This window comes from Mastigoproctus giganteus, chromosome 9, assembly GCF_048544385.1.
Source record: "Mastigoproctus giganteus isolate SK-2022 chromosome 9, ASM4854438v1, whole genome shotgun sequence".
Lineage (NCBI taxonomy): Eukaryota > Metazoa > Arthropoda > Arachnida > Uropygi > Thelyphonidae > Mastigoproctus > Mastigoproctus giganteus.
Genome location: NC_143583.1, coordinates 193,987,366 through 194,015,252, shown reverse-complemented (window position 1 = coordinate 194,015,252; position 27,887 = coordinate 193,987,366). Strand labels below are relative to the sequence as shown.

Here is a 27,887-nt window from a genome sequence, read left to right as displayed (position 1 = left end):
TAGCCTTTTTTTGGCTGATAGGAAAGTTTCCCCCAAGCGTTGCTTTAAGCGTATGTATATTATTTGCTTTATGTAATCAATGAAGGTCAGGTTTATGGTGGTTTGAAAGTCAAGAAAGTTTTACTTTCTTGACTTTCAAACACAACTATATTATACAATGTAATTGTACACTGAGTGGACAGAAATCATGGGATACTTACCCAGTAACGGGTAGGTCCACTTTTCGCCTGGATAAGGGCAGTCACATGGCGAGGCATTGAGCCCACTAGTTCACAAAACTGTACCACAGGTACTTCCATCCATGCTTGCTGCACCGCTGCCCATAATTTCGTCGCATTCCTGGGTGGAGGATCCAAAGCTCAAACGGACCTCTCCACAGGGTTCGTGTTCGGTGAACGGGGAGGCCATTCCATGGTGGTAAAATTTGCGGAAAGCTCTTCGAACCACGTTCTAGCTGTGGAAGGCAAATTGTCCTGCTGGAACTGTGGGAGGCACTGTCCTGTGGGTGCACGATGACTGTTAAGGGATGCAGATGGTCTGCAAGGATGGACATAGTAACCTGGACCATTCAGAGATGCGTCTAGACGTACTAGAAGTCCCAACGTGTTCATCCTTGCAGACCATTACCGACCGTCCACTTGCCTGAACAGTTCCTTGTTGACATGACGGGTGCATAGCTTTGTGCCGTTTCTTCCAGATACGGACCCTCTCGCCCGCAGGAAATAAATGGAAACGGGACTCGTCAGACCAGGAGACCTGTCTCAAATCATCCAAGGTCAAGTGCCAATGTTCTTTCACCAGTTGAGGCGTAGATTTCTGTGTCGTGGTATTAGCAGTGGGACTCTGGTAGGTCAGCAGCTCCCATAACTTATTGCAGCTAATGAACGTCTGATGGTCTTGGTGGAAACGTTTCTGGCAACTCCCTCATTGAAGTCGGCGGTGATTTGTGTCACAAATGGTGTATTCCTGAGAACGGGATTAGTGCAATTTCTGTACCACATCCAGATAGAATGACCCATGCGTTGGGCACCCACTATCATTCCTCTTTTAAAGTCAGTTAACTCACGGCGTTTATCCATAATGACATCGAATTACCGTCTACGTGAATGGAGTGTACCTATATAGCTGCCAAGCGATGGGTTCGTCCACTAGAGAGAGGGGTACAGCGTCGTGGTACCCAGAAATCAGGTATCCCATGAATTATGTCCTTTCAGTGTATTAACTAAGCAACTTAAATCGATCTGACTGCAAAACACATAAGGACAGAATAATTCTGATAACGCCACATAATAATAATTATTGTATATTATTTTTATAATATACTTTTTAATTTTATTTTTACAGTGTAATTAACATTATAATTAATCACATAATATAACTATAATTTCATTTGTAATTATTGATTAAATAAATTGATTTCATTTATATGATTCAATTATATTCAGGAAATTTAGAATTGTTTATGTTCCGATTGCTAGTTATGAAGCCATTTTGCCCTTGGATTTGAAGAGGAAGGTGCTAACCGGTATAATGAGTAGTCTAATTTAGACATCATTGGTTGATCTCACCGTATATCTCTTGAGTATCAAAATCTTAACAAGAAATAAGCAGCCATTAGTAAATATTTTACCATGTAAGCGCCTGGTTATTTTATTATTTTTTTTTATATCACACTGTATTATAATTTATATTTCTCATTTACAGTTCTACTTTTCTCCAGTAGAGGGTTGCTGTGTAAGAAAATGTCGTCCTCATCAATAGACAAGGCACTTGAAATAATTCGTTTTTTACCTCGGGTTTCATTAGTGAATTTACGAGCCAATCCTGGTGGAACATTAAAAAAAAAAAAGTTTGTACTATAATTTAACCGACTGTATATTTATAAATAAATATTGCAATGGTTGTCGTGAAAGAGACATTTGTGCGAATGTTTTCTCAACTATTTACGTTTTACTTTTAGTGTTGATGTAGTAAAGCATGGTGTGATGCCCCAGTATAAACAATTTTTGTTTTCAAAACTTATTTAAATAATTATTATTTTTTAATAACTGAGTGTCATAGTTTTTACAGTATTGTGCTGTTTATTGGCCCGTAACCCTGACGTCTCGAAAAGAATTTTCTTGAACATAGACTTGTTTCCAAAAAAAAAAAAAAAATAAATAAATAAAATAATAATAATAAAAATAAATAAATAAAAATAATACTAATATTTATGCAAAAATTTGTTCACGTCACATTTAAGAATATATAGCAAAACAATTACGCAATTTTCAAGTTTCCTTCACAACCTGTCATACTTCAATTTTGATTTTTCAAAAGAATTTGTTCTATTAAATGTGCTTAAATTTTTACTGCATCCAAAGTAAGGAGTGCAGTTGCGCTTGAAATTTCAAAGGTTTTAATCGTGTTTGGCATAAAGTTAGCCAAAATAAGCTTCCAGCTTATGGTTTGCCAACCTGTTTTTTTGTAATTGGGTATCCAGTTTTCTCTCTGAATGCGTACTGCAAGTGATGGTAGATGGCTCTCCATCTTATAACTTCTCCACTAATACAAGCGTTCCTCAAGGTTCAGTTCTTTCTTCTACTCTTTTCCTCATATATATATATATATATATATAGTTTTGCTGATGAGAGCAATTTGCAATCGGCCGCCGTAGCCAAGTGGTCAGGCACACGGGTGCATAAGTACATGTGCTTTGAGTGACCCAGGCTCAAGCCCGTGACTGCTGAATACGGTGCTGTTTCTTTTATTCTCTTTGCCTTGTGAACTCCTCTGACCGTGTGGTCGTCCCAGAGTATAAATAGAAAATTTATTTATTATTATTTATTCTGGTTCACACTAGTTCACAAAACTGTACCGGTATAATGAGAAGTCTAATTTCTCAATTATTATTATTGAGAAATCGCACCTTGCACAAACAGCTTCAACATCTCGAATATCCACTACCAATTCCCTAAATGCTGATCTCCAATCAGCATTTAGGGAATTAGTAATTCACAGTGGGGCAAAGATAACTTAGTTGATTTCAGTCCTTCTAAAACTCAGTCCTGTCTTATATCTTGCAAAAAGGATTCTTCTGTTCCTATGCTTGCCTTTGATGACACTCAGATTTCTAGACAAGATCACATATTTCTGTTAAGGATTACCCAACTTCTAATCTCTTGACATAAGCACATTACATATATCACCTCCTTTGCTTCTGAAAATTTTTTTTTAGAAGCAGAGGAAGCAAATTTCTTCTAAATCTCACTCTGTATAAATCGCAAATCCATCCTGCCATGGAACGTTGTTTCCACATCTCGGGATGTTGCCTACAAAACTGCTCTCAAGCTTCTAGATTCCATTCAAAAGATGGCGGTTAGGTTAATTAGTGACATATCTCTAACAAAGTCTCTCTATCTGAATGCCTTTTCTATAGATACTTCCATGGATACTGTTCTTCTGAATTCGCTTCTATAATTCTTGCTCTCTCTTCCAAACCTTGTCTGAACATGTGCTGCAACCATTCAGCATCCTTTTTCTGTCTAACGCAAAACTCACAGAACCAACTTTTACACTTCCTCATTTATTCCTTCAATTCTTTTTTCTGGAACAACCTCCCTTCGTATGTATTTCTTGAAAATTATGATCTACAGGAATTCAATTCTAATATCAACAAGTATCTTCTCAACTTTCTACCCACGCACAGTACTAAGTACTATATAGGTTATATAGGTTCTAATATCTTTCATGCCTGGGGTTTTCATAAAAGAAAAAGAAAAGCATAAGACAGCTGTTTTCAATGCAAACATATGTTTTATTCAGAATTATCAGTGATTTTTTTTTTTTTGGATGATGACAATAAACATTCATTAATATTTTCAGGTTATTTTTCACTTTGTGAAGGGGGTCAAGTTCTCTCTTTGTTGCACCATTTCATCTAAAGCAGGCTACCATTCATAAAAGTGTTGATTTACTTGGTAAAGATGAATCTCACTTTTCTTGAAATATGTCTTCGACATTCACTTACAGCTGTGAATGAAAGTATTGTTCTATGATGAATACACATTCAGACTGGAAATATATCATGATAGCTTTTACAAACAAACTGGTATGAATGGGTTTGCAGAACTCATTCATACCTTGCAGCTACTATTTTGTATGTGACGGTATACTGTATTACCTCTGATTGAGTGTGGAGGTATACAGTATATCTCCTGGATGTAGTAGGTATACAGTATTCCTTAACCATAATGTAATTCTTACAAAACCATTGAAGTGGTTTTAAGAATTGCATATGCTTACCGAAATGTGAGAAATTAATTCTTTCATTTTGCTTGCATAAATTTTGAATCACCCTGTATTATTATTATTATTATTATTATTACATAAGGATGTGTTATCCTCATCAAGTTTTTCTAAATGTAATATTATTTGAGCTAACAATAATTGTGTTGTATTATTATTTTATATTTTTGGAAGGGGAAAAATTTTAGCTTGTTTAACCTTGGTATGTATCCTTAGATAAAGCCTGAATCACTTAACAGAAAGGTCCCATTCATAAGATAAGTTCCCATATGCGTTTAAATTTATTTTTGCAATTTGCTAATTTGCATGTTCCCCAAATCTTGAATTAGGAGTGCAAAGAGGAATCATTGAATGAATGTAGTCACCAATACTAACTGAAAATATCCAGCTTTTTTTTTTTTTTTATGTCAGATAATCGTATAGTGTTTTTGTCCAAAGGCTGAATGGAATTAAATTAGTAAACAGTGTTTACTACTTGGGGCAGTCACGTTAAATGCAGTTGTCTTATGTAATACTGCTAGTGATGTGATATATTAATTGCTTAAATTATTGTGCCTTTTATTTTACTTCTTTAAATTATGCTACTCCTTAGCGTGTCTATCGAGGCGATCATGGTGGAAACACTCATGGTCATGGCAATAAAGGATCAAGGCAAAGAATGTCTTATGCTAAACTTGGTTATGAAGGTGGACAAACTCCATTGATAAAGAGGATTCCATCAGAATTCTATTACAAAGGCCATCAGTAAGTATAAATGTTAATAAATTAAGATTAGATTAAACTTAAGTATTATTATATAATTATAAATATGTTTGTAAATTGCACAGCCTACATACTATTGACTTATTTTTCGCCAAAGAAAATGCTAAAACTAAGCTTATATCATTTCTCTTTGCCTGTTTTATCATAATCTCACTGGCATTGTACAAATACATTGCATTTGCAGTATCATTTTTATGCAGTGTTGTGCATATGCCTTAAGCTTCCTGAGTTATTCAAGTGCAGTGCATGTTCATCAGAACCCAGCTGCAGGTGCCATATATAGAGTTAAAGAAAAAACACAGAATAACTCAGTTTATAATTCATTTAAAAATATGACATCAGTTGTTACTATAAATGCCTGTAGCCTTTATGTAAGAGGATAATTTAATAAGTATTATTTTATTTCATAATTTAGCTAGAGGTGAGCAAGTGCATAAGATATATCAATCTATTATTGATCAAAGCAGTTGATAAAGAGACGCATCATGGAGATGAACTTTTTAAATGAACTACATGATTATTATTTACATCGGTGTGTTAGGAAAGTATTAGGGACAAGAATATTCTGTCTGAGCCTCAGCTGTGATCCATATAGGGTTAGATGGTTACCAAAACCATAGTGAGCAGGTAATATGAGGCTATAGTGATTGATAACAATTGATTTCTATTGTTATTGCAGGAAATGAAACTATGACAATCTGAGACACTTAAGTCCTCGTATGGACTGGGGAGACCATAGTCAGGGTGTTTAATTATTGAAAAATGGGATGTATAGACATTTTCCCAGCATGGCATCCAAATATTGTCCCCCACCCATCTGAAACTGTTAACACCCTTCTGTGTGCTCAACTGGTGCACTATGGCCGTAGTTGCCGATGCATGCACCTAATAAATTCCATTATGTGCATCGGCACCTAATAAAACCACACAGATGATTAAAATCATCTGTGTGCTGATCATTCAGTGTACACATATGATATTAATAACCAACTAACCTTTTAATTGATCAACTTTATAGGTCAAAAGTATTTAGTTTAATAAAAGAGAGCAGAAACTAGCTACATTAATGGTGCAAAAAAAAAACCAAACCAAAAACATATGATAGTTATAGAGATATAAAAATCTGAAGTATGTACCAGTTATAAATTGATCTGTAATAGATTTGCTGGCTAAGAGAACAAAAAAAAAAAGGGCTTTTACACATATCTAAATATAAAAAAATAAAAATTAAAATCAGGCTGGAATGTTACATAATACACAGGAGGAGAAATCCACTCTCCCAGGGCCAAAAGGAGTAAAGGTGGACAACACAAAACAATCAAACTATGGATCTCTTGATCCAGATACAGATAGACATGATAATCTGAATACGTGCCATGCCAAGAGACAAGAAAAAGAAGGGACAGATTTTTCTGCTCTTCTCTTTTGAATATTACGTTCCTCCATATTAAGTAAGCTCTTCCCATTTTTGATTCAGAAATGTCTCAAAAATGTGGCTGGCTCTCCAAAAATGGTTAGACGACTAAGATCTGGAGATTTATTAGTGGAGTTGAATGAACACAGTCATGCTGAAAGACTTGAAAATATCTACCTTTGGTGGAATTCCCACAATAGTTACCCCATATGCCACCTTGAACTTCTCTAAAGGGATAATATCAGAATGGGATCTCCTAAATGTATCAGAGGATGAACTTGTCCATGAATTAAGCAACCAAAATTGAATCCATGCAAAAAGAATTATCAAAAAAGATGGAGAGCCTGCACCTATTCAGACAGTCATACTGACATTTAAATCACCAAATCTCCCCACATCTATAAAAGCTGTATACCTTAGATGCCATGTTCAACCATACATTCTCAATCCAGTCCAGTGCTTTAAGTGCCAAAAATTTGGTATCATATGTAAACTGTGTGCAGAGGTGTAGTCACTTGTGTTTCTTGTGGATCAAAAGAACACACGGATGCGAACTGTAACAATGAAATCCCAAAACTATCCTAATTGCCATGGTAAACATTCTGCCTTCTCTAAGGACTGCATCCAATGGAAACGAGAGAAGAACATTCAGAAATATAAGATAGAGAAAAAAAAGTGTCATATCAAGAAGCAAAGAAACACTTTGCAATTCCTACTAAATCATCTATGTATGCGTAAGTCACTCAACAGCCATGCTCAGTATCAACTCAGACTGACTGCTCAGTCCCTCCATATATCTTGATATTTAGCTGGGTGAAATCAGTAATTTCTTAATCAAATGAACAATTTCCCTCCCATTATGCAACTCAAGAAGTAAATACATCGGTAACAATACCTTCAGATAAGAATCCCAATGAGCAACCAAAAGTACAAACCAAGAGCTCTGAAAGAACTGATACATACAAATTCAGATCTGATACCACGGGCTTCGATGAAAAAGTGGACGAAGATGACAGTTCTTGAAATTAATCTAGAAGATGACATTGACACAGGCAGACCAGTTTTCTCAAAGCAGGAAAAAGAAAAAATAGACAGGGTTAGCAAACTACCACATGGAAGTTAATCGACACCAGTTAAAACCAGACAATGGGCACAGTTATTCAGTGGAATTGTCGTGGGTTCCATGCTAAATTAGATGACTTGTACGATCTCCTATCTGAATATAAGCCTATTGCAGTATGCAAGAAATAAATCTCACAAATACAATATCTATGACAATTAAACATTACAGTATGCATAGAAAAGAAACTCCTCAATTTAGCTCATATAGGAGCAGCACTCAAGTGAACTCTAGTTCCCTCTAGACTTATACCCCTGCAAATATCTTTAGAGGCAGTTGCAGTCCGTGTCACCTTTGGTATCACAATAACATTAGTTTCGTTGTATCTGTCACCTACGATCTCCTATCTGAATATAAGCCTATTGCAGTATGCAAGAAATAAATCTCACAAATACAATATCTATGACAATTAAACATTACAGTATGCATAGAAAAGAAACTCCTCAATTTAGCTCATATAGGAGCAGCACTCAAGTGAACTCTAGATCCCTCTAGACTTATACCTCTGCAAATATCTTTAGAGGCATTTGCAGTCCGTGTCACCTTTGGTATCACAATAACATTAGTTTCGTTGTATCTGTCACCTAATTGTGCATACACCCTTGCTGATTTAGATGATTTAGTAAGGCCAAGTAATTATAGACCTGTGGTCTATAATTATAGAGCTTGACTTCTGTTCCAGGAAAATTAATGGAGGCACTGGTTAAAGACGCACTGCAGGATCATTTAGACAAGACTTCAGTTATAGCTCAGACACAGCATGGTTTTGTTAAGGGGAAGTCTTGCCTGACCAACTTGATTGGATACTATGATGCAGTCACAAAAGAACTGGATGCAGGGAATAACTCGATATTATATACTTGGATCTTAGAAAGGCTTTTGATACTGTTGCACATGCAAGACTGCTACACAAATTGGAGCAGTGTGACATTGGAGGCAAATTGCTGCTATGGATAAAGGGGTGGTTGAGGGGGAGAAGACAGAGTGGTAATCAATGGACACTGCTGATCGTGGACTGATGTTATTAGTGGAGTCCCTCAGGGCTCAGTGTTGGGTCCATTATTGTTTTCTGTATTTATAAATGATATTGATGATGGTATATCGGGATTAATGTCCAAGTTTGCAGACGATACAAAGGTTGGCAGGGTTGTCAAGGACACTACTGACACTATGCTTCTGCAACAGGATCTGGAAAGGTTGAGCAGATGGGCTGAGAGGTGGCAAATGAAGTTTAACATTGACAAATGTAAAGTACTACACATGGGAAACAGCAACCCCAGAGCAACGTATCAACTCTATGGTACAACACTGACAGTGGTAGAGAATGAAAGGGACTTGGGGGTGGTTGTGCAGGCAGATATGAAGTTCTCTGAGCAGTGCAGACGGGCTGCAAGAGTAGCTCATGGAGTATTGTCAATGATATACAGGAATTTTTCCAGCAGGGATAAGGAGGTGATTATTCCATTGTATAAGGCGATGGTCAGGCCACACCTAGAGTACTGTATACAGGTCTGGAGGCCTCATTTCAAGAAGGATGTAGAGCTGCTGGAACGAGTACAGAGAAGGGCAACAAGATTAGTGAATGGAACAAAGGGGTGCTCTTACGAAGAAAGGCTTAAGTTTTGCAAATTACAGTGTCTGGAGACTAGGCACCAGCGAGGTGATCTGATAGAGGTGTATAAAGCCTTGAATGGTTTAAGCATGCTCAATGCTGATGGGATTCTTCCTCTAGCTCAGAATAATCACCTGAGAGGGCATAAATTCAAATTGAGGAAAGACAGATGTAGGATAGACGTGCGGAAATTTGCCTTTAGCCAGCGGGTGGTTGGTTGGTGGAACAGACTTCCATCCCTTGTGGTGGAGGTTGATAGCCTAAATAAGTTTAAGGCTCAGCTGGACAGGTAGTGGAACAGACTTCCATCCCTTGTGGTGGAGGTTGATAGCCTAAATAAGTTTAAGGCTCAGCTGGACAGGTATTTTGAACGAACAGAGGGGTGAAGTGGAAGTGGTTTTTTTTTTTTTTTTTTTGGCTGATGCTGCATAAGCTTGCTTTCTTGCATCAAATGCCTCTACTAATGCTAATGCTAATCGACACCAGTTAAAACCAGACAATGGGCACAGTTATTCAGTGGAATTGTCATGGGTTCCATGCTAAATTAGATGACTTGTACGATCTCCTATCTGAATATAAGCCTATTGCAGTATGCAAGAAATAAATCTCACAAATACAATATCTATGACAATTAAACATTACAGTATGCATAGAAAAGAAACTCCTCAATTTAGCTCATATAGGAGCAGCACTCAAGTGAACTCTAGTTCCCTCTAGACTTATACCCCTGCAAATATCTTTAGAGGCAGTTGCAGTCCGTGTCACCTTTGGTATCACAATAACATTAGTTTCGTTGTATCTGTCACCTAATTGTGCATACACCCTTGCTGATTTAGATGATTTAGTAAGGCAAATACCTGCTTGCTTTTGTATTATGGATGACTGGAATGGCCATCACCCCCTATGAGGTTCTCAACACTTTGACTCCAGAGGACAGATAATTGAAAATTTTTAGATAAACATAATCTGACTATTTTAAACACTGTTGCTCACACATACACACATTTACCATCTAGCTCAAGCTCTGCTATTGATCTTTCAGTATGTCCTCCAATGATATTTCACTTCTCATAGATTGGACCATTACTGACAACCCTCATGATAGTGATCACCTTCCTATCATTTGTACTTTCTGTACAAGTTCTCCTCCTCAGAGTAACATTAGGACAACCTGGAAATTTGGCAAAGCTAACTGGACTAAATACCAAGAAATAGCTCAATGAGATACCTCCTTCATACTAACCCACACAATTGATTCAGCAGTAAGGTGCATTACAGAAAAAATAATGAAAGCATCCGAGACTGTCATCTCGAAATCATCATCCAAAAATGTGGTGGAATGAAGCATGCAACAGTACTAAAAAAGAAAGGAATAAATACTGGTATCTGTTTTGAAAACATCCAACCACAACCAACCTCGTACAGTTTAAGAGAACCAGAGCTAAAGCTGGTCATTAAAGTGAGTGAGTAAAAAAAGTAAAAAAGAAGCATGGGTACATTATGCTTCCACAATAAACAGATCCACAGAAACTTCTGCAATCTGGAAAACAATCAAAAGAATTAATGGTAAATACTCACAGACAGCTTCTATTCTACTTGTGAAAGGAAAGGAAATTTCTAAACCTGTAGAAATTGCCAATGCTTTAGATCAGGGATTTGCAACCTGCGGCTCTTTGAGCATGTAACTGGGGCTCTTTAACTTTTAGTCCACACAAAGCACAATGTGAAATGGAATTAAGTAGATTTAAAAATCAAGGACGTGTGGAGTGCAAGAGTTAAAACTGAAATTGAGGATTTGGAGAGGCAAAAGGCTGCACTTGCAATTCTACACAAATGAAATGCAATAAATGAGTTGAAAAAGCAAGACCAAATTGTGTTCAATGCGTGGAGTGGCTTAACAAACATGTATACAAATTTTAAAATATTTGCGTTTGGACTTCTCTCGCTGTTTGGTTCAACGTATTTATGCGGGCAAATTTTTTCGAACATGAGCTATATTAAAAATAAATCAAGAAACTGTCCAAACAATGCCACTCTCTCAGCATGTTTAAAGATGAAAATTACGGCATACTCACCAGATGTCAAGAGACTCGCTCAAGAAGTTCAGCAGCAAAAGTCACATTAATTCGTATCTAATTGGATGTTTGTTACATTTTTTTTCAGTATTAATAAATAATATTTCAAAAAATATGTATTTTTAATAAAACACCTTCCAAAGAGCCATTTCTTAAAAAACTCCCTCATCCCTCCTCCTCCCAGCTTAGCTGAGGTGTGGCTCTTCGGATTCTATTTTTTTTTTTTTTTTTTTTTTTAATTAGATCAAAAATGGCTCTTTACTCAAAAAAGGTTGCCGACCCCTGCCTTAGCTCCTTCATTTGAAACACTTTCAGCTGTTGCCACATATGAACCAGCATTTTAATTGTTAAAATCCCAGACAGAAAAATATACAAACTAAATTTTAATACTGCCGTCCTGCATTTGTTATAATCTACCGCTGACCATGATTGAATTGTGTAATGTGCTTGCACGAGTGAAGAACGGTGCTCCAGGCCCTGATGGAATTTATGATATCAGGATCTGTTGTTTAAGTAAGGAATCATTAACTGTCCTCTTATAATTGTATGACAGAATTTTCTTAGAGGAGTATTACCCTGCTAGCTGTTGCCATTCTTATGTGCTAACCTTCCCAAAACCAGGAAAAGACCACACAGATCCCAGAAATTACCATCGTACTTCTCTAACCAGTTGTCTGGGAAAAAATTGGAAAAAATAGTTAACGCTAGATTGACATGGTTTCTAGAGACTCAAAACATTCTAAGTCCAAGCCAGTATGGTTTCTGGAGAAGAAGATCTATGCTTGATCTCATTATCAAAGCTGAAGCAAATATCCACAACGTGTTCCTCAGAAAGGAACACTTAGTCATGATACACTGGTGTGCAAAACTTAAGGACCAACTCTATTTCTAAAGGTTACAACCACAAAATCTTTACTTAAGATTTTGTGGTTGTAACTTAAGGTACTCTTTACTGATCAAAGTAGATTCAGTGTCAGCAGCGATTCTGGACGTCAGCTAATCTGGCGAGAGGTTGGCACGTGGTATCACCCCGCAAACATAACTGAAAGGGATTGATATGGCGGTCGAGGTGTTCTTGTCTGGGGAGGCGTTATCTTGGATGGACGTACACCACTCCAGATAATGGAAGGTGGTACTGTAACCAGTTGTTTGTTTATTAGTTATTTAGTTTTTAGGAGCATTAGCAACTAAGGCCATATTGCTTCAGGAATATGCGGTGGTCATTCCCTGACCTTTCCGCATCCTCCGTATTTGGTGGTGGTGGGCTCAAATCCCGGTCTAATCAAGAAGCGTGTGCTACGCACTGCTGCTCCTTCCCACCTGGCTACAGAGGCACCCACTGTAACCGGTGCAAGCTACTGTACTGAGTAATCCTTCCTCATGTGTGTGTCTGTTCCGAGGTGCCATTGGCCCCGAGTTCATGTTTATGGATGATAACGCCACACCCCCATCACACTGCAGCTGTGATATGCTTTTGGAAAGTTAGGACATTGTTCGTATGGATTGGCCTGCCTGTTCCGCCGATCCGAATCCCATTGAACACATATGGGACGCTCTAGGGAGACGCCTAGTGGCACGTCCACACCCACCTGAAAATGTTCACCAACTGAAGATGGACCACCATGACAGATTATGGTCCATTTCCCTCAACATGAATCGTTAAGGAGGCTTCCATCCTCCAGTCGATTGATAATGGCTGCAGTTTACCTTTTTACTGAAGCCTACGAATCACCGCTACACCTTCAGAAGAAGTTCTGCTACTAAATTATGCAGCCAGAATCAGCAGTCTCTCACATCATTCCATGTGACAATATTCTCTTCATGCCAAAACGGAGTGATCTCTATCAAACTAAACGGCGGTTCAACAAACTATCTAGCATTAGCTTAAAGCTCTGAAGCTTGACGTTTACTAACACACTTCAGGATACTAGCATCAAAACCTAGCCATGGAAAATGCCTCCAGTACATGTTGATAGACTTCAACAATGGGGAAAGAATAACCTTCTAGATACCAACTTTAGACAAATATGTGGCCCACTCCACCGAGTTTAGCAGTTTCATTCAACTATATACAGATGGACCCAAGACTGGTAGTAAAGTTGACACAGCTGTGGTACTGCTAAATGCCATAATCTCCAAACAGCTCCCCCCAGAATGTAGTATTTATACCTCTGAGTTATATGGTATTCTATTAGCCCTAGAGAATATAAAAGAAGCCGCATATACTCAATCCATCATATATACAGACTTGTTAAGTGCTGTTACTGCTGTACAGTGTAAATCTTCCCCTAGTTCTCCTCTGATACAGAAAATTTTCGCACAGTCATTAGAACTTCATGGACAGCTAATAATATTTTGTTGGATCCCTGGACATTTTGGAATCCCGGGAAATGAGCAGGCAGATTTAGCTGCTAAAATTGCTACACATGTGATGCCATCTAATCTCAGGACTCCTTATATTGACCATGAATCTTTTATCAAACAGATTATATAAAGAACAGTGACATGCATTTGGAAAGATCAAACAAATAATAAACTTTTTAAAATCAAAAGAGAACTGAAACAGTGGCAATCCAGCCTGAGACGAAACAGAAAGGAAGAAACTATACTAGCCAGATTACGCATTGGTTATACATTCATCACTCGCGGCTATCTACTAACAAACAATAACCCTCCACAATGCAGTAACTGTTTATGCTCATTCACAGTAAAGCATATCTTCATAGAATGCCTGCTATATAAAAAAGAACAGAAAACAGCTTTTTCCTCTAATTTTCATAATTGCAATCAGTTAACACTACAGTGTGTCCTAGGAGATTGAGAGAACATTGATGACATTTTTCTTTTCCTAAAATTGATAAATAAATATTTATCACCTGTAAGAAAAATGAAGAAAATATCAGACTGTAATTAGTGCATTATAATATCAGACTGTAATTAGTGCATTGATGCACCAACAGATTTAACAACAGCAAATGTTACATAATGAATGTAGGATAATTATTGACAATATAGGTAACGTAGATGGTGAATTGAATGGGATACTCTTTATTATTCTTTACAGATTAAGGCCACTTCACGAACTGGAAATTGTGGAATCAGTAATATGGAAATTGCAAAGGCAGGGCCCTCTCTCTTAGATAGTTTTCTGGAAGCAAAACTACCCTGTTTCATCTAATTCTGTTTTCAGCAAGCTATCTATTTTGCATGAAGCAAAACCCAAGTTTCTAGGAGATGAAAGCCATAAATCTCTTCTCAGCCTGATTAATTCATCCATGTGTGAAATGGATGAATTAATAAGTCCTCATAAGCCCTTCCTATTTTGACAGCATTCAAACACGTATTTTTTTCACATGGTGTGAAAGGGCAGCAGTTCAAACTGCCGACTCACAATAGTCTAGCGTAGAAAGGCACATATTCATTTCTTTTGAGATTATTAGTAATGGCCATATAGTGCAAGGAAGCCCAAGGCTTATGCTGCACCAGCCAAAAAAAAAAAAAAAAGTAATATAAATAATAATATTAAAATAAATAATAAAAGAAAAGGAAATACACAACCTGTGCATTTCCCTCCTCCTGTAGGCAATCTAGCTGACCTTTGAATTTCCCCAAACTGTCAACCTAAACTACCCATGTAGGTAACTTATTCCAGTAATTTATAACTCGCTGGCTAAAATAAAACTTCCTGCAATCCAGTCTAAACTTCTACCCCCCTCCGTAACTTGAATCTATGACCCCTAGTTCTAGAATCATTTATAACCATGAAGATTCCTCATTCATTTTACTTTTGCTTCTCACAAATGCTTACATACTTGATATTTTTGCATTTAAGATTAATTAATTGGCCCCAGGTGCCAAGCGATTTTGTGATCAAGTTTCTCTGCCGGTAAATTAGCGCTCTTTCTTGGTGAATTAAAATCATTTTCTTATTTTCAGCATTACATTAACACAATTCATTCAGTAAAGAAAGCACTTTACTAGATCACAAGGAGGAAAAGTAACCTTTCGTTCTTCCTTCCATTTATTGTTTTATTACTAACCCACTACCGCTTGGTCACAAAGGTAGCACTGCTCCTGCCTCCACGTGGTGGGGCTGGTAACCTGGAGGGGAAAAGCTCTCCCTTCCAGAGCGAAATGGAGCAAACAGATCATAAGACCCAGAAATCCACTGGGTGCATTGATGAGACCCTTACAGGGCAAAAACAGTCTGAGCCTGATTTTGTTGCAGCTAAACGTCAAAAGACTGACGTAGCCAAAATTAGAACTCCAACATTTCTTATCATTCATTCAACTGAAGAACAACCTATTGGCAAACTATCGCCATTTCTAGTGCAAAAATGCCTAGAAAGCATAATAGGTACCCCGAAGACAGTTCGTCACTTAAGATCGGGAGACTTACTGGTTCAAGTTGCCACTGCTCGACAGTCTGAGCAACTACTAAATCTAAACTTTCGGTGGAACTTCCATTACCGTTACACCATACATTTCCCTGAACACACCAAGAGGTGGCCAACCGGGCTAGCCAGGTGGGTAAAGTGCCTGCCTGGCAACCCAAAGGTCGCGGTTTCGAATCTCGCCTCGGGCTTGGATCACAGTACTGCAAAAACCTTGGGAGGTGCATTATGGCCACAGAAGCCGATATGCCAACAAAAAAAAAAAAAAAAAAAACCATCAAAAGGTGTCATCACCGAATGGGAGCTCATGAACATGTCAGATGAAGAGTTAAAACAGGAATTACAAGATCAAGGAGTAATCAATGTAAAAAGAATAATGACAAAGAAAGACAGCATACTAGTTCCCACTCGGAACATAATACTCATTTTCAATAACCCTAAACCACCAACAGCAATCGAAGCAAGTTATCTTAATTGCCATGTTAGAGCGTACATTCCAAACCCCTTACGCTGCTACAAGTGCCAGAAGTTTGGGCACTCACAGACAGTCTGCAGAGGAGCAGCTGCCTGTGCCACATGTGGGTCCACTGTGCACACAAACACTGAATGCACAGCTACACCTTGTTGTCCAAACTGCAGAGAAGCACATCCGGCGTTTTCTAAGGAGTGCCCCCTTTGGAAATGTGGGAAACACATACAACAATACAAAACTGAACACAATGTCACCTATCAAGAGGCAAAAAAATCTTTACCAGCCCTGAATAATAATAAACCAACCTATGCTCAAGCAACCAAAAGATATATCAATTACAACCCAAATGGTGGTAACCATACCGCCAAGCGAATCGCTATCTCAATGGGCAAGGTGAGTATTAACCACCATACCAATAAACCAAACAACAAGCAAACGAAAGCTATAAATACTCCAATTACTGTACAACCAGATGGCTCCCCACAGCAAAACACTAAAGTAACTACCTCTCCTGATGCAAACCAAACAGCTTGCATGGACTTAGAAGATAGCTCACAGCAAGATGAGCATGTGGTAGAACTATTTACTGATGAGAATATGGACATGGGAAAACCATACTTTGCAAAGGGAAAGGGAAACCTGAGCAAAACAAACCTTCAACCCCTCGAAAACAAATAGAGGGTTCTACTAAGTCCAAATAACATTTACATTTCTGCAATGGAACTGTAGAGGATATCGCAGTAATTTAAATGAGATCTGAGATCTCTTCACACAATATGATCCTATCGTTTTCTGCCTTCAGGAAACAAATCTGATCCCACATATAACTGTTTCCTCTCCGGAACTATATAATTCATCGGCAAGATCGTGTTGTACACAACCCTAACAATCAGGTGCGTGGAGGTGTGGCACTGATAATCAATGCTCAAATACCCTCCAAACCACTCCCATTAAAAACAAACCTTGAGGCAGTTGCAGAGTGAGTCAACATTAATTTTGACTTGACTATCGTCTCACTATACTTGCCACCTAATCAAAATATAAGCTATACCGACATAGAAGAACTAGTGGTACAACTTCCTCAACCTTACTTCATCCTAGGGGACCTCAGTAGTCATCCTTTATGGGGAAATCAAAACATGGACAAACGAGGACAAATTATAGAAAAGTTACCTGACCAGCACAATTTGATTACTCTCAGTAATGGCTCGCACACCTATATGCATTTACCCACAGGATCTACCTCAGCTATTGATGTCTCACTATGCTCAGCATCCATATATCCTATATTTGGATATATGGATGCTGGGTAGTAGTGACCATTACCCAGTGATATGCTGGACTGATACAAGCATCCCCCACTTTTCTAACAGAACTGTTAAATGGAACTTTTCCAAAGCGAAATGGGATATATACAAACAACTAGCAATACTGGAAGAAAAGCAGGTCCAGCAAGCATCCATAAACTCAGCCACAGAATATATATTTAACCAAATACTACAGGCAGCAGACGAAGAGATTCCAAAGCAATCCAACTAAATATCAGCACGCTCAAAATTTTGGTGGAATGATGAATGCAGCGTGGCTAAAAAGGAAAAGAACAAAGCATGGAACACCATGCTTTATAGATGAACAGTGCACTGTTGAGTCAGTTTGGTGTGACATAAGCACTGCGAAAGCAAAAATAAGAGTAGGAGTGTGTTATAGGCCTAATGACTCGAATGAGTACAATGAACAATTGTACAGAGAAATAGAGTGGGCTAGTAAATCGGAATATCTTTTAATGGGGGATTTTAACTTCCCAGATATTGACTGGAACTTTTTGGTTGGGCACTCACACGCTAGTCAGACTTTTGTGGATTTATTGGATGATTGTTTTCTGCAGCAGCATGTTCGAGAGGCAACCAGAGAAAGTAATACTCTTGATCTGGTTATCAGCAGTGATCATTCATGTATTAGGAATTTGCAGATAAAAGAACCACTAGGTGGCAGTGATCACAGTGTACTGACGTGGGATTTACTTAAAGATTTAATTACCATCAGGGGCAAAGGAAAGGATTTTTGCTTCCGTAAAGGAGAGTACAGTGGTCTCTGACAGTTTTTAAATTCTGTACAGTGGGATCAACTGACGATGTTACCAACAATAAATTCTAAGTGGGAAGCATTCAAGGAATTAATCGTGGAAGCTACTAAAAGTTTCATACCTGTTAAGAAATATTGTTCAAGGTTTAGGCCTAAATGATTGTCAAATGAACTAATGCGACTCGTAACAGAGAAGAAAAATGCATGGTATGCATATAAATTATCAAGTGACTCAGAAGCCTATGGCAGATATAAGTTAATCTGTAATCAGGTCACAAAGGAGGTTCGGCAGGCGAAGGCAGATTACGAGAAATCCTTGGCAAAAGATGCTAAGAAAAACAGCAAGGATTTCTTTACTTATATAAACTCTAAAAGGAAGGGGATGAATCTGATTGGTCCACTTGACATCGATGGTTCGACTGTTGATGATCCTGCTCAGATAGCAAACAAACTGAATGAGTATTTTGCATCTACATTCACATGTGAGGAATTATTAAGGTTTGAAAATGGCAGAAGGTTATCAAATTGTAGCAGGATACTTAATGATTTTGTAATAACTGAGAGCAAAGTGGAAGAGAAACTGTTGAAGTTAAATGTAAGAAAAGCACCTGGGGTGGATGGGATCTATCCAGTTATATTAAAGGAGGCGGCAAAGCAACTAAGCAAACCCTTAGCCATAATTATGAGAGCATCCTTGGACTCAGGGGAGGTTCCCACGGACTGGAGATGTGCAAATGTATCCCCAATTCACAAAGGGGGATCGAAGGGTGACACGAGTAATTACAGACCAGGTACTGGAACTTCTGTTCCCGGTAAAATAATGGAGTCGCTGGTTAAAGATGCATTGCAGGATCATCTATACAAGACTGCAGCAATAATTCAGACACAGCATGGGTTTGTTAAGGGAAAGTCTTGTCTGACAAATTTGATAGGATATTATGATGTGGTTACAAAGGAACTGTATGCAAAAAATAATTTTGATATCATATATTTGGATTTCAGGAAAGCTTTTGACACTGTTGCGCATGGAAGACTATTGTACAAATTGGAGCAGAATGGTATTAAGGGTAAGTTGCTACAATGGATAAAAGGATGGTTAAGTGCGAGAAGACAGAGGGTGGTAATCAATGGGTGCTGCTCTTCTTGGACTAATGTTATTAGTGGAGTCCCACAGGGTTCGGTGTTGGGTCCACTGTTGTTTTGTATATTTATCAATGATATTGATGAAGGTATATCAGACTTAGTGTCGAAGTTTGCAGATGATACAAAGGTTGGCAGGGTTGTTAATGACAGTAATGGCAGTGTGCTACTGCAACAGGATCTAGATAATTTGGGCAGATGGGCTAAGAAGTGGCAACTGAAGTTTAACCTTGACAAATGCAAAGTACTGCATATGGGTAGAAGTAACCCCAGAGAAACGTACCAACTGTGTGGTACTACACTTAAGGTGGTAGAAAATAAAAAAGACCTGGGAGTAATTGTGCAGGCAGATATGAAGTTTTCTGAGCAATGCAGACAGGCTGCCAGGGCAGGTCATGGGGTTTTGTGAATGATATATTAGGAATTTTGCTAGCAGGGAAAAGGAGGTGATTATCCCTCTGTATAAGGCAATGGTCAGGCCATGCCTTGAGTACAGCGTACAGGTCTGGAGGCCTCATTTAAGGAAGGATGTAGATTTACTTGAGCGTGTACAGAGAAGGGCAACAAGATTGGTGAGGGGAATGAAGGGATCCTCTTATCAAGAGAGGCTTAAGTTCTGCAAATTGCAGTGGCTGGAGACTAGGCACCTGCACGGTGATCTGATTGAGGTGTATAACGCCTTGAATGGGTTCAGCACGCTGAATTCTGATGGGATCCTTCCACTTGTTCAGATTAGGAACCTAAGGGGACATAAATTCAAATGAAGAAAGGACAGATGTAGAATAGATGTGCGGAAATTTGCCTTTAGCCAGCGGGTGGTTAATTGCTGGAACAAACTTCCATCTGTCGTTGTGGAAGTTGATAGGTTGAATAAATTTAAGGAGGAACTGGACAGGCATTTGGAGGGAATGGTGTGATTTTTTTTTTTTTTTTTGGCTGATGCTGCATAATCTCATACATTTGCTTTCTTGCATCACATGCTACTACTACTACCTTCAGGAAGTTTCCAACAACTGCAAATCTCATCCACTTTAAACAGGCTCTTGTCAAAGCAAAATGTATTAGACAGAGTAGCAAAAGGGAAGCATGGAGATGTTTCGCCTCCACAATTACAGAACTACAAAAATACAAATGATATGGACCAAAATACGACATATGTACTCTAAACATCCACATATCAACCTTCCCATACTAACTGTAAACAGTCGTGATGTTACAACACCAGTGGAGATTGCAAATTCTTTGGACGAATCGTTCATGAAAATCTCAGCCACGACATCTTTCACACCTGATTTTCAGATACGCAAGGCACAGGCGGAGAAATATTTTATCAACTTCGAATCAGCATCTAGTGCCGCATACAATCTCCCCTTCACAATGACAGAATTGCACCATACATTACATCATGATAGCACAACTTACTGAACCAGCCCTTAAGACATTGTTACTTTTTTTTATAACACAATTTTCAAACAGAATACCTTCCCAGAAAAATGGCACCACGCTTATGTTTTGGCATTTCCAAAACCAGGAAAAGAGCCTACAAATCCACAATATTACCAATCCATTGCACTCACCAGCTGTATGAGCAAGGTCCTGGAAAAAATGATAAATGCCCGCCTAACCTGGTTTCTAGTCCAAAACAAGCTTCTTAACCCTGTACAATACAGTTTCCGTCAAGGCAGATCCACTCTTGATTTACTGATCAGGACAGAAATAAATATCTGTGATGCTTTTGTACGAAAAGAACACCATGTCATGGTTCTTTTTGACATAGAAAAAGCGTTTGACACAGCTTGGAGGTATGGCCTAATGCGAAACCTGTACAATCTAGGACTATGTGGACACCTGCCAGAGTTTATCAGAAACTCCTACACCATTGCTCATTCCAAGTTAGAGTCGGCAACGAGTTATATTTAAATTTTATCCAGGAAGAAGGAGTTCTGCAAGGTTCAGTACTGAGCCACCCTATTTAACTTAATAATGAACTCTGTAACACAGGGTCTACCACAGTGTCCACTACCCTGTATGCCGATGACTTCAGTATCGCTTGCCATTCGCCTAATATGCGGATGGGAGAAAGACAGTTGCAAGGTGCCATCAACAAAGTTGTAAAATGGTCCCTAAACAATGGCTTTCGCCTCTCGCTCAAAAAGACTTTTGGGATACACTTCTATAGGAAGTGTAACCTACATCCAGACCCAGAACTTCACCATGAAAATCAAATGATCCCAGTGGTTTGCAGTGTCCACTTTCTTGGTGTGGTTCTAGACCAAAAACTTACCTTCCTCGAACATATAAAACAGCTCCGGTTTACTCGACTCAAGAAGCTAAACATCTTGAGAGTACTATCTGGCATAATATGAGGAGCCGACTGTTACACGCTACTGCATTTGTATTGTGCGTTAATACGGTCTACAGCTGTGCTAGACGAAGTGCCTTACGTTGGCTTGATCCCGTACATTACAGTTCTCTCCGGCTTGCACTAGGGGCATTCCGTACATCATCAGTTCAGAGCTTATATGCTGAAGCAACCGAAACCTTTTTACATCTACGCAGACAAATGCTTCTGTTAAACTACGCAGCAAAGTCAAAGGGTAACTGGACAACCCTACTCGGAATGGACTTTTCTCGCCCAAATGGGAAAATCTTTACAGAGCCTACCCATCTAAAAACCCATGAACAGGGATACACCTGCATTCCCTGCTCAGTGGTTGGCAAATTGACCTTAGCATGATACAGCCGGCCACTTCGTGTACAGTTCCACCCTGGGTGTATCACATACTGCTGTGCAGCCTTTCACTCACATCATTGGGGAAACATACCTTATCCCAGCAGAACATACTGCAAATTCATGCCGCATTGAGAACCCAGCACTCGGAGTGCACACCAATCTACAGGGACGGATCTAAAACTGACACCCATGTTGGTGCAGGAGCAGTATTTCCCAATCTTACTATAGCCAAGAAACTCTGCATTGAATGCAGTAGCTACACTGTAGAACTCTATGCTATCTACATAGCGTTAAATTTCACCATCTCAGCAAATATTTTGCACAGCACTATCTATACAGACTCGATTTAATATAGCAGAAAAAAAACATAACCCCTTATTGGTAACATTTGGAACACCATGACGAAGTTAAATAAGAACAAACAACAAATTCTCTTTTGTTGGATCCCTGGTCTTGTTGGAAATGAATGTGCTGACTGATATATTGGGTTGTGTTGGTCTGTTGTTCATCTGGCCTGGTGGCTTGTGGTGCACCACCGACCACTAGTTACTGTCCTTTGCTGCAGGGAGGCGGACTGGGTCAGTAGGGAGAAATAGACTCTAATGGTGCGAACCCTTGTGTTGCCTAAGCTTACTGGGGAAAGCCACAAAAAAAAGAGGAGGAAAAAGGAGTGCAAGGGAGATAGTATGGGATGAAAGAGAGAAGAGATAGAGGGGGGGACAGTAGCTGAGCTGCCTGCCTAAGTGGAAGGAGTGACAATGGGGACCCCTAAGGGAGAAGGTCCATCCTCACCCTGGGGGTGGGATTGGAAAGATGTGGTAGTATCAGCCACCAGGTGAAAGGTTGGGTAGGAACCACTGAAGTTGGGTGCAGGGAAGTAGAGAATCCCTCTAGGATGGAGAGAGAGAGAGAGAGAAAGGACACAGGGAAAGGGATCCCTATGGTTGTAGGTCACCTCTGGACCAAGTGATCCCATGCCATGCCAGCTAAGAAAAGCAACATCATGGCATCAGCAGGGATGGTCGAGAAGGGCCCAGGGGAACCCTTGGCCATTAGTCTTGTCGGTAATGGGAGGTGAAAGAAAGATGCAATTTGTTCCATTCACACATCTTTCATACTTTTTATTTTTAAACCTTTTGTTCTTTTAATATATTTTTGTATATTTTATACTTTTTTTTTTAGTCAAGCATCCATCATTCTCTCACACCAGGGGGCATGTATGTAATATAAACTTAAGAATTTTTATAAACAAAGCCCACACCATATAAGTAACCTATATTCTTAATAATAGAAATAAGTAATGAAATAATTAAGTGGTTAAATTAATTGAATATACAAGCACACCCTATGAGTCAACCAGGTTACTATATCTATTCAGCTGCATGCAACCCTGGCTGCATGTCAAGTCCAGTCCCATAGTCAATTCAGGTTAAGTTGGGTCACGTAAAGGCTCCAAGGAGCTGTCTATATAGGGGAAAGGAGCAGTATTATGTATTTGTCAGTATGGTTGGGATCACTCACAGTGCGATTTAATATTGATTTTCTATTGGCAATTTATCGAGGGATTCTTGGGATGGCTGCTTTTAGATAATTCTGGAGTTTATTCTGTTTGTGGTCTCAGTCAATATTTATGACTGGTAAATTAGCACACCTGCTGTTTTGACAGATGCACTAATATAAAATAAAGAATATAAAGAATATTATCGAGTGAGTTTTAAATCAGTATTAATATATTACGTAATAAATACACTACGACATGTTTCCGGCACGTTAAAAATTTGCCACAACCCAATAAATGACCTGAGACCTGAAAAAGAAACTCAGACCCTATGAGTCAACCAGCTTACTATATCTATTCAGTTGCATGCAACCCTGGCTGCATGTCAAGTCCAGTCCCATAGTCAATTCAGGTTAAGTTGGGTCACGTAAAGGCTCCAAGGAGCTGTCTATATAGGGGAAAGGAGCAGTACGATGTATTTGTCAGTATGGTTGGGATCACTCATGGTGCGATTTCATATTGATTTTCTATTGGCAATTTATCAAGGGATTCTTGGGATGGCTGCTTTTAGATAGTTCTGGAGTTTATTCTGTTTGTGGTCTCAGTGAATATTTATGACTGGTAATTGTTTGGATTGCATGTTGCTGGACAGCTCTTCAGTTTGGAAGACTTCCTGTGAATATTGTGCTAAGGCTTTACAATATGTCTCTTCTGTGGCAGTAATGAACTTTTGTTTCGTTCATTTATGTTAAAATTTTTATAACTAACCATTTTTGAACTCTAAACTCAGACATTAAAAAACAGTATGTCCTAAGCCATGGATAGGCTTTGCTTAGGGAATGGTTGACCCTGTGGTATCTTAGTGTTCTGTTAGCTGTAGTAACTATGTAATTCATGACATCTTCAGTGAAGGAACCTGATTTAAAACCATAATGTCTATCTATTTGTAAGTCCACCTGTGTATTGTGAACCATTAATATGTACAAGAGTAATCTCTCCATGACCTTACCAGGCACAGATAGCAGAGCTATTGGTTGGTAAGGTCTAGGATTGGTTGGATTCTTGTCCAGGTTTTTTAATATAAGTCTGAGATTTGCCTCCTTCCAAGGGGTAGGGTATACACCCTTGGCAAGGCAATTGTTAAAAAGACAAATTAGGTAATCTGGGTTGGTGGAGGCAAACCTTTTTATTACCTCCACCTCCAGAAGGTCATTTCCAGGACATTTATTGGCCTTAATCTTTTCTAGGGATGCCTTTAGTTCATCTGGGGAGAATGTGGGTTCAGACATAGGATTGGTTTCTATTGTAAATCTATTTTTGTTCTTCTGTTAGAAACTGGTTTCCTGCAGGGAATAGGGTGTCTAAAATTTTGTTTATAAGTCTTCACAAGTATGAGTAAGGATATCATCCATTTTTGTTGTAGCATTTACTATTTCATCTTGGTAGCTTGTAACTATACGGTAAGCTACTTCCCATAGGTCAGTATTTCCAATAGTTCCCACAAGGGCTTTCCAGGATTCACTCTTGTTATGAAAGAGGTGTATTCATTCCTGTAGGTATATAAATTTCTTCGAGAGAATTTACTTCAGATTCTGGTCAGGTTGATCTATCTATTTGAAAATTTTTTTTCTGGCTTGGTGGACCCTTCGCCAGAGATTTTCCAGCTCTGGGAACCACCAAGGAACTGCATTTTTTGTCATTTTGCACTTTTTCATTGGGATATTACAAGTTTTAATTATGATTTCTGTTATTTTTGTAATATGAGCATATGGTTCCAGGTTGTTGAACGTTTCCTTGTAATGTTGTTATTTATTCCTGCTGTCAAGGCATCCCAATCTGCTTTCTTTATATCTGATTATTTCATAGACAGATTCAACATCTCCCTCCATACTGACTAGGTTGAAGGTTATAGCTCTATGGTCAGATGTGGTCCATGATTGTTGGACACACCATTTAGTAAACTTATGTTCTATTGAAATTGTTGCTATTGTTATGTCGACGTTGCTCTCCCTGTGAGTAGAATTAAAGTGGGTGGAGGTTATGTTCTTAGTTAAGAAGCACATAAAATAATGTAAAGTAGTGCATCCAGTTGACATGGGTGGCCAGTAGAATGTTGAGTCAGTTTGGTGTGTGATATAAGCACTGGGAAAGCAAAAATGAAAGTAGTGAAAATGAGCACAATGACAAAGAAAGAGTGGGCCAGTAAATCAGAATATCTTACAATAGGGAATTTTAACCTTCCAGATATTGACCGGAACTTGTGGGTTTGTTACTTGCACACTAGCAAGACTTTTGTGGATTTATTGGATGACTTTTCTACAGCAGCAGCAGCATGCTAGAGAGACAACAAGAGGAAGTGATACTCTTGATCTGATTATATCAGAAGTGATTATTTATTCATGCATTAAGAATCTGGAGATAAAAGTACCACTAGGTGGCAGTGATTGCAGTGTATTGATGTGGAATTTACTTAAAGTCGTAACTAGTATCAAGGGTAAATGGAAGGGTTTTTACTTTTGTAATGGTGATTACAGTGGTCTCAGACAATTTTTGAATTCTATACAGTGGGACCAATTGATGATGTTACCAAGAGCAAATTCTAAATGGGAAGCATTCAAAGAATTAACTATAGGAGCTACTATGGCCTTTCGTACCAACTAAGCAATGCTCTTCAAGGTAAAGGCCTAAATGGATGTCAGATGAACTAATGAGACTCATGGCAGAGAAGGAAAATGCATGGGATGCATATAAATTATCAGCCAACACAGAAGCTTATGGTAGATATAAACTAGTGTGTAATTAAGTCATAAAGGAGGTTAAGCAAGCAAAGGCAGATCACGAGAAATCTTTGGTAAAAGATGCAAAGAAAAACAGCAAAGACTAATGTAACCATTAGAAGGATGGGGATGAATCAAATTGATCGACTGTTTATGATCGTTCTCGTGTTGCTGACAAACTGAGTGGCTATTTTGTATGTACATTCACACAAGAGGAATTATTTAGGGAAGTGGAGACCAGATATTTCTCACACTCTAAGAGGGAGCTAAATAATTTTGCGATAACTGACAGGAAAGTGGAAGAGAAATTGTTGAAGTTAAAACACATAAGAAAGGCATCTCAGGTAGATGAGAACTATCTAATAATATAAAGCAGTGGTTCTCAAACTACTGAGATCTATGGACCCCTTCACAAATTAAAAAGCAGTTCACAGACTCCCCTTCAAAAATTAAAAAAAGTTCGTGGATCCCCTGTGTGTGTGTGTGCGTGCACAGTGGATTCCGGTTATTTGGGCCACCAGTTAATCGGGGCAGCCATTTATTTGGGGCAAATCTTAAAAACAGAAACCAATCGAGCAAATAGCCAGGGCTTACTTTGCTTAATTGGGACAATCGTTTAATCGGAGCAGGAGACCGCAGCACTGGAGATTACCCTACGATTGTCTCCGATGGTACCACATGGTTCGATCGAAATTCTGGAGGTCACAACCATAAATCAATAAAAACAATTAGCAGTCACCTGTTTATTGGGATTTTCTGTTAGTGAAATCTATCATAAACTCGATCTTATTGAATTTGCGATGATACTGACAGCCGGAATTCTGTGGGTTATTATGGTGAAATGTGTTTACACTTTCATGAAATCTTCAATCATATAAAAAAATTAATTTTAAGATCTTCTCTTCATTCATGTTTTTAAAGCTTTGTAATTTGTTACTCCATTCTCACTTATGCATATCGTATTACTTGCAATTTGTGTGTGCCGTGTTCTTTGTTATTGATTGCTTATCTTTTTACTGTTTTAAATTTTAACCCCCACCCACAAATGTCAGTGAACAGAAATGTCATCTAGTTCGTATGTACATATTACAGTATGTATTAATTATTCCGATTATCACGTATATTCTTCCGATTTTCATGTATCATTTAATTTTTTAATTGGTAAGGTAATAAAGGGTAAATTTGTGCTTAATATATCTTTGCTTTTATAGCCTGTGGATAATATTCCTCCTATTTTCTCTAATTAGAATTAGAATCGCTGTTTAATAGAATTAAAATTCAATTCACAAACATGATCACAGTGACCAGTGCTTACTACACATCGTATAGTGAACGATACTATGGTAAGTTCGTCGTAATGTGATTTGATTGTACACTGAACCAATTGTAAAAGGGGTACATTGTATTTTTAATTATTTACGTGTAACTTCGGATAATTGGGGCAGCCGCTTAATTGGGCCAAAATGCACTAGTCCCGATGTGTCCCAAATAACCGGAATGGACTATATATGAACACTGGG

At 38.5% G+C, this 27,887-nt stretch overlaps 1 protein-coding gene across 1 annotated transcript in view; it reads left to right on the top strand.

Annotated features, from left to right (window-relative positions):
• Window positions 1-1,742: 1,742 nt before the first annotated feature.
• Window positions 1,743-27,887, top strand: part of mRpL15 (mitochondrial ribosomal protein L15) — an 86,847-nt gene continuing 60,702 nt past the window's right edge. Inside the window, 2 exon segments of the mRNA XM_090381110.1 lie at window positions 1,743-1,834; window positions 4,864-5,031. Coding sequence (XP_090237236.1) covers window positions 1,743-1,834; window positions 4,864-5,031 — 260 coding nt within the window.